Below are 12,006 nucleotides of genomic sequence, written 5' to 3' on the forward strand. Positions count from 1 at the left end.
TGAAGTTGTGTATTTTATGTTTCTCGAGTTTATATCAGACATTTGCTAACGTGCATAGTTTGATTTACGCATTGATATTTAGTTACGTTTGTTCTAAAGATGGCACTTTCACGCAAAACACCAAAAAACTTATCACTTTCATTTAGAGTGGGAAACCGATTACTTCTTAACCCAGGTAAAGGACAAATGTGCTGCCTCTGCTGTGCAAGTGGATCAGATGGGAACAAAGGGAACGTCGAATGTAACTTCTGAAATGTTCATCAGGGATTGAACAGGATTTCCCACTCGATCCTGCTGTAGGGGAAAAAAGTGAGGCAGCTAAAATACAAATGTAATACACTACAACCGACTTTTTTTAAACCGTCAGACAAGAATAAAGCAGCAACTAAGGCGTCATTTAGAGCTTCAAAAATTATTGCACAGAATAAGAAATCTTATGAAGACGGCGAATTAATCAAAACTGCTTCAGTTGATAGTTTCAAAAATGAAACTGAGGTAATGTTTGCTATTAAAACTGTACAGCTTTCTGCAAATACAATAATGAGGATGGTTGAGGTTACCAGTTCTGACGTTATTTCACAACATAAAACTGATTTTGATCGCTGCAGCTTCCCCCCCCCCCACCACCACCTGGAATAATCGACTGATACAGTTTATGCGGTTGAGTTGGCCGTTTTCCAAGAACGGTTTTTGAAAATTTAGAAATAATAGAGGAGCTGGTAAAAATTATACCACTAACAGAAGCCTCTACGGGGTAGGGCATTTTTTCAGTATTTAAAGCTTTTGTAAACTCTGAAAATATATCTGTAAAGAGTTTGTGGACTTAGCAACTGATAGAGCTCCTGCTATGACAGGCAGAGAGAAGGGATTCGTAACCCTGGGTCGTAAAGACAAGAGCGGTATGAAATTTTCGTTTTGCCATTTTGCAATACACTAGCATTCTCTGTGTGGGAAGTTTGAAGTACGAACGATGTAATGAAAAGAGTCATAAAAGTAGTGAACATGCGATTCAGAAGCGTTTGTCCAGTACACCGACTACAAATGTAAGTTTCTAGGCAACAAACAAATGTAAGTTTTTTTTTTAAGTTCTTGTCCCTGTCCCAGTATATTGTGGCAGCTCAAAGTGGGACGTAAAAACGATACGGTAGCTCAGAAGTTTCCTAAGTTGGGCGACCACTGCTCTAGAGCCGTGTGGTATCGTACTGACATCGCTTTGCCTCACTAAAGTTGGCAACGCAAATCGTCCCACAGACACTAGCGTGATCTCGCTGCAGTCCACAACGACGTACGAGAGGGCACCTGAAGAATACACCATAGCAGCACCCTCACACTGAGGTCAATAAAGGGACGAGTTAATGGGAGCTCTGTCCCAGTTCGTGGTCTCATCTGAAGCAGTCAACATCGTAACATAGGACTAACGTGATAGATAAAGTTTCCGTTGGAACTGTTTAGTCAAATATGGAACGTTGTACTGCAACAGAACTGTTTGTTACTTAGTGATGCTTTGCTAATCCAAGACATTTGTCAGTTACCCAGTACTCCAGTGGGGAAGAAGTGTATCAAAGTCAAGTAAATCTTCTATTTACTAAAGTACAGTCAGTTCCACAAGAAAGTGAACGCCATAATTTTAAATTTAACATCCGGTGCGACATCTCTGGTTGTGGTCTCGAATCTGCAATCAGTGCGATTTTGCACAGTGTATAGATAAACACTGTGAGAATTGACTGTTTTGTTTTGTCGGTCAGTCCGCCCCGATAGCTAAGCAAAATATATCACATCGCAGCAGTGTTACCAGTACCAAAGGTTACAGCGCAAAAGCTTTTAGCTGCAGCGTATTGGTTCCTATGGAGCGGAAACATCTTTAAAGTCACCCTGCCAACCATGCTGTTAACCCGCGCCGCTGGTCGTTTGGGTGTCAAAGACATCAAGGACCAATGCACTGCCATATGGACTGCAGACACCCCATCCGACAATTACGAAAACGTTATTCAACAGGTTAGCCCCAACGAGCAAAAAGGCCCCAGTCGATGTTGGTCGCATCAGCGCTCAACTCGATCACGTCCGGACCTACTACCTGGAAATGAGCTATATTCAAGATACTTCACAACTGCTTAACACCAGAAAGACCTATTACCACCTCACGAGACACCATAGGCAAAACCCAATGGAAGCGAAATATCCAGCGATCAACTGGAGTAACGTCCGGAAAAACATTAACAATACCATCCTCCACTCCAAAGTAGTGTCCAAATGGTATGACATTGTAAACGAGAATGTCCCCACGGGTGAAAAGCTGCACAATATCAAAATGAAACAGAGTCTGTACTGCGATCATTGTCATACTGTAGATACCTTGGCATACATTCTCATCTGCAGAGACCAATACCACATATGGAACTGGACTAGAAAAAAACTATCAATAACTACTAGAACTACAGACTCTGCTATAACACTTAAAGATGTACTTCGACCAGACTGGCATTTCTTTCCTGCAACGAAGCACAATAGCTACATTTGTATTATCGGCCAGTTTGCGTATTTTGCAGTTACGAATACACATGCGAGTATAGACGAGTACATACAGTATATAATGGAAGAGCACCACAACCTTAAAACGAGTCGGAAATACAAAGCTTTGTTACAAAATTTCTTGCTTCACACTTTGCCATAATGAAGCGGTAGTTTCTGGTTGGTGCACAGCACTATGGCGAGTCCATACTAATTTTGCTTCATTATAATTAAGCTGGTATTTATTTATTTATTTTTATAGTACGGCAAGCCAAAGTGCCTCAGGCGTCGAGTATTATAAGAACTACACTAAGGCGGCCGGACCTGCCTCGCAAGGGGCCTCCCGGCCAATGATGCCAAAAGCTCATTTCAATTTTTTTTGTCCGTTTCAGTTTACAATTAGTGCAAAATACGAGTATCTGAAGTGTAACGAGACAGTGCTCCTCGTAAATCATCGACAGGGACCAAAGCTTTCATATGGAGCTGCTGCTAAAATTCTTAGGAAGTCGAAGACATTCGTTGCGAAGTGGGTCAAACGATATTTAGGGGTTGGAAACGTGGATGGCTTACCGGAAAAAGGGCTAAGATGCCAAGCTATTTATAATAGTGCCTTTTATTTCAGACAGATAACGGCGTACACTTACTTGTGGAACTGACTGTAATAAAGAGCAGTAATATTTCATGTGTTCTAATTTGATGAGCATGGTCCCAGAGCGATGAAACAATGCACAGTGGTGGCTGAACGAAAATAGTTGCCCCTGGCCGCTGCGAACTGTATCTCTCTTACCATGCCCCCACGTCAGCCTGGGAGCCCACATCACTACCTTTGTCCCCTCCCGCACCGCGACACCTGCACCGCTAGAGACCGAGTACTACTGTATGCACTCTAACACTCGACTGGGGTGACACGCAAAACTAAAGTGCGCGTCATTCACGACAGTGGCCGAGTTTAGGTTCGTTCTGCGCATCTGACGTCACAAATCACAGTCAGCCAATGAACAGAGAACGATGTTGGCAGAGCTCGACTGCAGTGCAGAGCATGGACGAGTGTCTTCAGTTTTAGAAACATTCAGTCATAAATAAAGTAACTGAACAAAAGCAATGTCATGATAGCAGACTTTCTATAAAAGAAAGTTTGGAAAAAGCATTCTTTATGCCAATTGCTTCATATTCTATTAATTAATTAAACCAAACAAGTAATAAGCCTCCTAATTCAGGCGATAGCAAGGAAATTCATTCTCACTAACCGCTTTTTCGCAATAAAGAAGAGCGGTAATTGTTTATTTCCTATTGTACTTCGACGAAAGATGAGTAACTCATAGTCATAGTTTGTCGGTATTTTGAGTGATTCTTTAAAGTACTCCAGCAATTCTGCAAAATGATGAGCTGCATTAGCGTAATGGTTATGGTGTTTAGCTGCTAAGCAAAAGGTTCTGACTTCAAACCTTGTTCGATGCTTAATATTTTCTTTATTTAAAAACAATATCGAAGTGTCTTACTTCGTGAATTTTATTCGTTTGAATGCAAACTCTTCAAAATTTCGTGCAGTGGTTTACTACATTTAATGCTGCACAATAACTGCGTTGAACATCGAAACAAAATAAAGTCATTTATAGGGGGAAGGTATCAGTCAAGAAGACGTGTAAAAATCAATTTTTTTGAGCCAAATAGTTTTTGTGAACTCGAATGATAAGTGTGTCAAAGCAGTCGTAACACCATCTGTCTGCAAAGGCGAGCAGTGCAGTGATGACAAAATGCGGGGAGCACGTCTCTGTAGCAGCGAAAGGGTTAATGCGGCCGTGGTGGCTTTACTTCATAAACTGCGCGCTCCCCCTGAAACGTATGTTTTCGAACTATACTATACTATGGCGCTGATTCTCTTGGCGCGTGCAGTTGGCAACGCAGCAATTTCTCGCATCTGGGCGGGCATGCGCGAGCCGCCAAGATAAAAGAATTGAACTATAGTGAGAAACGACTGTGGCGCCCGCGGCTCACCCTGGCGGCGCTCCTGGAGAAGCGTGGCGACCACGGCGACCGAGTAGAGGGGCAGCGCGCACCAGTCGTCCGCGTACACGTGCGTCACCAGCGTGGCGCGCACCGACACTCCAGCTCCAGCTCCAGCTCCAGCCCCGTCTCCAGCTGTGGGCTGCGACTCCAGCAGCAGGCTGCGCAGCGACCACGGCCCGCCCCACTCCTGCGGCGGCTCGCACCTGCAGGCACACGGGGCGCCCTGCTCAGCATCCCAAATCTACATCTACATCTACACATACAGTGGACGCCACTGCAATTGCAACACCGTGCAACAAACATCAAATTACGAGGGGGTACTTAACAAGTAATGCAACACATTTTATTGCTTCTCCGCCAGTTTCGCTTGAAAAAATGCACACTTTGTTGTGGGATATATTGGAGCATTCTTGCTTCAGCCCGTATAGTTGTAGGTAGGCTGTTTAGGTTTTTATGTTGGTAACACCGCGTAGCGTTCTGTATGAAAATCACAGACTGTGCTGTGTGCAGCCTGTGGCTGGTTGGCATCGTTGGAATATTTACTTGTGTAGTGTTGGGCAGCTGGATGTGAACAGCACGTAGCGTTGGGCAGTTGGAGGTGAGCCGCCAGCAGTGGTGGATGTGGGGAGAGAGATGGCGGAGTTTTGAGAGGTCACTATAAGGAGACGACGTGCTCGTGTGTCCGCCAGAAAAAGGAAATTTGTAAAGATGGATGTCATGAATTGATAGATATATACACTACTGGGCATTAAAATTGCTACACCAAGAAGAAATGCAGATGATAAACGGGTATTCATTGGACAAACATATTATACTAGAACTGACATGTGATTACATTTTCACGTAATTTGGGTGCATAGATCCTGAGAAATCAGTACCCAGAACAACCACCTCTGGCCGTAATAACGGCCTTCATACGCCTGGGCATTGAGTCAAACAGAGCTTGGATTGCGTGTACAGGTACAGTTGCCCATGCAGCTTCAACACGATACCACAATTCATCAAGAGTAGTGACTGGCGTATTGTGACGAGCCAGTTGCTCGTCCACCATTAACCAGACGTTTTCAATTGGTGAGAGATCTGGAGAATGTGCTGGCCAGGGCTGCAGTCGAACATTTTCTGTATCCACAAAGACCCGTACAGGACCTGTAACATGCGGTCGTGCATTATCCTGCTGAAATGTAAGGTTTTGCAAGGATCGAATAAAGGGTAGAGCCACGGGTCGTAACACATCTGAAATGTAACGTCCACTGTTCAAAGTGCCGTCAATGCAAACATGAGGTGACCGAGACGTGTAACCAATGGCACCCCATACCAACATGCCGGGTGATACACCAGTATGGCGATGACGAATACACGCTTCCAATGCGCATTCACCGCGATGTCGCCAAACACGGATGCGACCATCATGATGCTGTAAACAGAACCTGGATTCATTCGAAAAAATGACGTTTTGCCATTCGTGCACCCAGGTTCGTCGCTGAGTACACCATTGCATGCGCTCCTGTCTATGATGCAGTGTCAAGGGTAACCGGAGCCATGGTCTCCGAGCTGATAGTCCATGCTGCTGCAAACATCGCTGAACTGTTCGTGTAGATGGTGGTTGTCTTGCAAACGTCCCCATCTGTTGACTCAGGGATCGAGACGTGGCTGCACGATCCGTTACAGCCATGTGGATAAGATGCCTGTCACCTCGACTGCTAGTGATACGAGGCTGTTGGGATCCAGCACGGCGTTCAGTATTACCCTCCTGCACCCACCGATTCCATATCCTGCTAACGCGAGCAGCATTGTCGCGATACGATAAACCGCAATCGCGATAGGCTACAATCCGACCTTTATCAAAGTCGTAAACGTGATGGTACGCATCTCTCATCATTACACGAGGCATTACAACAACGTTTCACCAGGCAACGCCGGTCAACTGCTGTTTGTGTATGAGAAATCGGTTGGAAACTTCCCTCTTGTCAGCACATTGTAGGTGTCACCACCGCCGCCAACCTTGTGTGAATGTGCTGTAAAGCTAATCATTTGCATATCACAGCATCTTCTTCCTGTCGGTTAAATTTCGCGTCTGTTGCACGTCATCTTCGTGGTGTAGCAATTTTAATGGCCAGTTGTGGAATATAGTGTATTGCAATCCTGTATAAAACCAACGTGCTTACAGAAAAAAAATGAGTTGCTTTACTTATTGAACGCTCCTGGTAAGTTTTAAGGTCCACTGTTTACTTCAGTGAAAACTTCCTCGCTGAGTGGCTGTGATCGGTACATAAACTGACGTTTCGTCTCCGACTGCAGCAGACATCTTCAGAGGTAAAACGGCGACTGTATCAAGGGCTCTAAAGGCCTCCAAAATTGTAGAGCTGTATAGAGGGCACCACCATTCGCCACGTAATGTCGAGTACGTGATTATCTTTGGCTGGCGGCATGGCTCTCAATTAAAGGTAATCGCTCGCTATTGTATTGGTACAAAGTTCACATCAACACTTTATCTAACTTAACATCTCCTTCTTTATTTTTAAAATTATTACGCTATAATCCTTTTTTTAAATTTTTGACTCAAATACTTTTTTATGACACAATCACGACCCGTTTCGGCCTAGAATGGCCACCTTCAGACGCTACTGGCAGCCTTTGGTGAACAAATATTCATGCGTTTTCATGAACATTTATTCACCAAATTCCGCCCATTGCATAGAAGATGGCCACTGCAGGCCTAAATCGGTTATGTTTGTGGCATAAAAAGTGATTATGTCAAAAATAAAAAAATTGCCATTTTTTCCGTTCTCCTTCGTTCCGTAGTTGCTTCACAATTTATGGAGGTATGTTTCGTTTTTGCAGCTAAATGAAAGGCAAAAAGCGACAGCTGGTAACATTACACATTGTACACACACACACACACACACACACACACACACACACACACACACACACACACACACACACGCGCGCGCGCGCGCGCGCGCGCGCTTTGAACACACGGGGAAAAGTACAAGTGAACTGTTTAATAAATGTTCACGTAAAACCGCCGAAAATCGGTCATCTGGAGTATGGAGAGTGAGTAAACACACATCCAGGATGACACACTTTGACTAAAAGCATGACAAATCATTAAGTAACACCAAACGATAATTTAAACCCACGAAACTGGTGGTGCAAAAGTTGTTTCTAACCTAAAAAACACAAGAGTAAAATGGGAAAACGTAACATATTAGCATACTTGGAGGTACTATTTGATGCAATTATTACATACACTCCTGGAAATTGAAATAAGAACACTGTGAATTCATTGTCCCAGGAAGGGGAAACTTTATTGACACACTCCTGGGGTCAGATACATCACATGATCACACTGACAGAACCACAGGCACATAGACACAGGCAACAGAGCATGCACAATGTCGGCACTAGTACAGTGTATATCCACCTTTCGCAGCAATGCAGGCTGCTATTCTCCCATGGAGACGATCGTAGAGATGCTGGATGTAGTCCTGTGGAACGGCTTGCCATGCCATTTCCACCTGGCGCCTCAGTTGGACCATCGTTCGTGCTGGACGTGCAGACCGCGTGAGACGACGCTTCATCCAGTCCCAAACATGCTCAATGGGGGACAGATCCAGAGATCTAGCTGGCCAGGGTAGTTGACTTACACCTTCTAGAGCACGTTGGGTGGCACGGGATACATGCGGACGTGCATTGTCCTGTTGGAACAGCAAGTTCCCTTGCCGGTCTAGGAATGGTAGAACGATGGGTTCGATGACGGTTTGGATGTACCGTGCACTATTCAGTGTCCCCTCGACGATCACCAATGGTGTACGGCCAGTGTAGGAGATCGCTCCCCACACCATGATGCCGGGTGTTGGCCCTGTGTGCCTCGGTCGTATGCAGTCCTGATTGTGGCGCTCACCTGCACGGCGCCAAACACGCATACGACCATCATTGGCACCAAGGCAGAAGCGACTCTCATCGCTGAAGACGACACGTCTCCATTCGTCCCTCCATTCACGCCCGTCGCGACACCACTGGAGGTGGGCTGCACGATGTTGGGGCGTGAGCGGAAGACGGCCTAACGGTGTGCGGGACCGTAGCCCAGCTTCATGGAGACGGTTGCGAATGGTCCTCGCCGATACCCCAGGAGCAACAGTGTCCCTAATTTGCTGGGAAGTGGCGGTGCGGTCCCCTACGGCACTGCGTAGGATCCTACGGTCTTGGCGTGCATCCGTGCGTCGCTGCGGTCCGGTCCCAGGTCGACGGGCACGTGCACCTTCAGCCGACCACTGGCGACAACATCGATGTACTGTGGAGACCTCACGCCCCACGTGTTGAGCAATTCGGCGGTAAGTCCACCCGGCCTCCCGCATGCCCACTATACGCCCTCGCTCAAAGTCCGTCAACTGCACATACGGTTCACGTCCACGCTGTCGCGGCATGCTACCAGTGTTAAAGACTGCGATGGAGCTCCGTATGCCACGGCAAAGTGGCTGACACTGACGGCGGCGGTGCACAAATGCTGCGCAGCTAGCGCCATTCGACGGCCAACACCGCGGTTCCTGGTGTGTCCGCTGTGCCGTGCGTGTGATCATTGCTTGTACAGCCCTCTCGCAGTGTCCGGAGCAAGTATGGTGGGTCTGACACACCGGTGTCAATGTGTTTTTTTTTCCATTTCCAGGAGTGTATATAAAAGAAACATGTGTAAAGGGGCCACTGAAAAAGCTTCATAATAAAAGAAGCGAAACGCCTATGGCCAAAAACAAACTGCCTTTCATATAGTTGGAGAGACGGAACATAAGTTGTAATAAGTCGAGCACCGTCTCCTTAAACGGAATGTCGTTTTTTCCAAATATGGTCTCTTTTAACACGCACCCATGGTAATGTGTTTTCTTTGATAAACGTTCGTCTCACTGCATTTTATTTCCTGCTTGATGCAGTTGCCATTTTACCTTTGGAGATGTCTCCCGTTATTGGAGACGGAACTTGACGGTATAGTTCTATAAGGGGGAGTCTGGTGAAAACGAGGCAGATGGAGAAACGTAAGGAAGCCGTTTATTATTCCAATACTAGTCGCCACTGTGAGACAAAACTGTCAGTGCCTACACAGGAAAAGGTTTTTCGGTTGTCATCGGCCCCACCACCTCTCCGATCGAAGCAAATCGACGGCCACGAATTTCTTCCTTCGGGGCTCCAAAAATATGGAAATAGCTTAGGGAGAGATCTAGACTGTACGGAGAATGCGTACCGCCTTCCTACCGAAACTTCTGTACCGCACCTGAAACAATCTCGGCGACATGCAGGCGGTCTCACGTGTATCGATTACGCTGTAGAAGATTCGCTGGGACGTCTGTACACATCCTCGATACGGTCCCAAACTCTCATCCAAGCGAACTAATCGCTAGAAAATGCGTGGTATGTCCTTACAGAACACCTCAGAGGACGTTGTTGTGAAGAGTTTCGATGGGTGTTAATGCTTATGTGAAAAGTATGAATCGTGCTTCGTCACTGTCTGATGTAGGCCAAAAATTACATGCATATCTGTTTACCACAACAATGCAAACTGAAATTAGAGAAACAAAATGAATATCACCAATCTGGAGTGTATTACTTAACTAACTTTTGAAGAAGAAGAAGAAGAAGATTCACGTAAATACGGCGGAGGTTTGAGTCCTCCCTCGGGCATGGGTGTGTGTGTTTGTCCTTAGGATAATTTAGGTTAAGTAGTGTGTAAGCTTAGGGACTAATGACCTTAGCAGTTAAGTCCCGTAAGATTTCACACACATTGGAACATTTTTTTCATGTAAATACTTGGCAGAACGGTTAGCACACAAACTATAATTAAGTACCGAGTCACACACACCAACGCCGCCTCCATTCTTCCACCGGCCACCACAGCCATTCCCAGGTCACCCACCAGCACTGCCACCATCTCCACCCTCACACTGGCTTCCAGTGCTGCCACCACTGTTGTCACATATGGTACTTTATCAACAATGTTGGTAGCTGTGAGATTTTGCTCCCCAGCAGACCTAACTCTTCTAGATCAACGGCAGTAACCACAGCGTTGCACACACTGGTAGTTTTTTTGTGTGTATGTGTGCGTGTGGGGGGGGGGGGGGGGGGGAGGCAGAGAGGGTGAGAGAGAGAGGGAATTTACTTCCACTTCGAAGTCCGTCTCACTGAGTTGACCTGCAGGCGGGACTCATAGCATACTACCACTCACTGCTGTCCTGTGGTCTACTCTTATTGGATCAATGCAGCCATCGTCAAAAAAGTACTTATTCTACAGAAGCGACTAGTAAATATATTATGTATATCTTACAAGAGTCTCTTCACAGCGTTGCGACTTTTACAGTCATAAAATTGTACATTTACTAGTGGGACAAGGCTTCTGCATGACCTTGGGATACATTCACTGTCTTTACAGAAAAAGACTGTCCAAAGAGGCATGATGTCCACAGAGGCATGAAGCAAGAACTACTTGATATAAACACTTAGTCTTAAATACGTGGGCTTCCAAGCCTAGTGGCAGTCTCATTAATATCCTTCTGGTGTATTGTCCGTGACATCTTATAAAATGCTTAGAATACTAAAATGCTAAAATAAACAGTCCTTTCAACTGTGTTGCAGCGGCCTTCCACAGGGAAAAGTGTAATTAGCTGGGAAGTGGGTGCTTACAAATACCGCTTTTGGTCTTATGACACCGTTAGAAAGGCGATGTACGGAAACACTTACTTCCCAGCTAGTTACAATTTTCCCTGAGGAAGGCAGCTACAATACAACTGAAACGTTGCCTTAGGATTTTAGCATTTTATGTAAGAGTTAATTGTTACAATTTTTTCAATAATTTTTGTACACAAAGGTTTTAGAGTTATTTTATACTGTAGCAACGACTGCTTCAGATTCTCTGCGCGTTCTTTTCCTTGTGCTGAAGTATCAGGAATACCAGTGACTTGACATTGTTTCCAGTCGTGCGTGCACATTATAAGAATTTACCCCACCATCGAGCAAGTTCTTACAGTGGTGAGGTAAGCTGTTAAAATAGTGCAGTCTGTTAAGCATTTACCAAAGATATTATAAGAGATGAGGTCAAAAATCAAAGCGACTGTTGAGAAAAGAAATATTTATTCTAACGACAGAAAACTGAAACATACATTAATTTTCTACATAGCTTCCCTGCATTTCAACCACTTTGTCCAATGTTTCATAAGTTTTTTGATTCCGTCGGAAAAAAGTTTTTTGGTTGCACCTGCAACCAGTTTTGCCCCGTATCAATGATTTCTGAATCGGTTGCAAATCTTCTACCTATGAGGGCTTCCTTCAATGTTCCAGACACACGGAAATCGCTTGGAGGCAGGTCTGGACTGTACGGCGGATGTTCCAGCAGATCGAATCCCACTTCCTTTATTGTTTCGGCAGAATGTGGCCGAAAGTTGTCTTGCTGCAGGATGACATCTTTTCGCAGTTTTATGCAACGTTTGGCTCTGCAGGTATCAGTTT

The 12,006-nt window shown here is 45.3% G+C and overlaps 1 protein-coding gene across 1 annotated transcript in view; it reads right to left on the reverse strand.

The window, feature by feature from the left end:
• LOC126412583 (uncharacterized) overlaps window positions 1–12,006 on the reverse strand; it is a 474,286-nt gene that overhangs the window by 72,153 nt on the left and 390,127 nt on the right. Inside the window, exon 3 of the mRNA XM_050082234.1 lies at window positions 4,504–4,718. Coding sequence (XP_049938191.1) covers window positions 4,504–4,718 — 215 coding nt within the window. The remainder of the gene's footprint in view (window positions 1–4,503; window positions 4,719–12,006) is intronic.

This window comes from Schistocerca serialis, chromosome 7, assembly GCF_023864345.2.
Source record: "Schistocerca serialis cubense isolate TAMUIC-IGC-003099 chromosome 7, iqSchSeri2.2, whole genome shotgun sequence".
In the NCBI taxonomy this organism is placed as follows: domain Eukaryota; kingdom Metazoa; phylum Arthropoda; class Insecta; order Orthoptera; family Acrididae; genus Schistocerca; species Schistocerca serialis.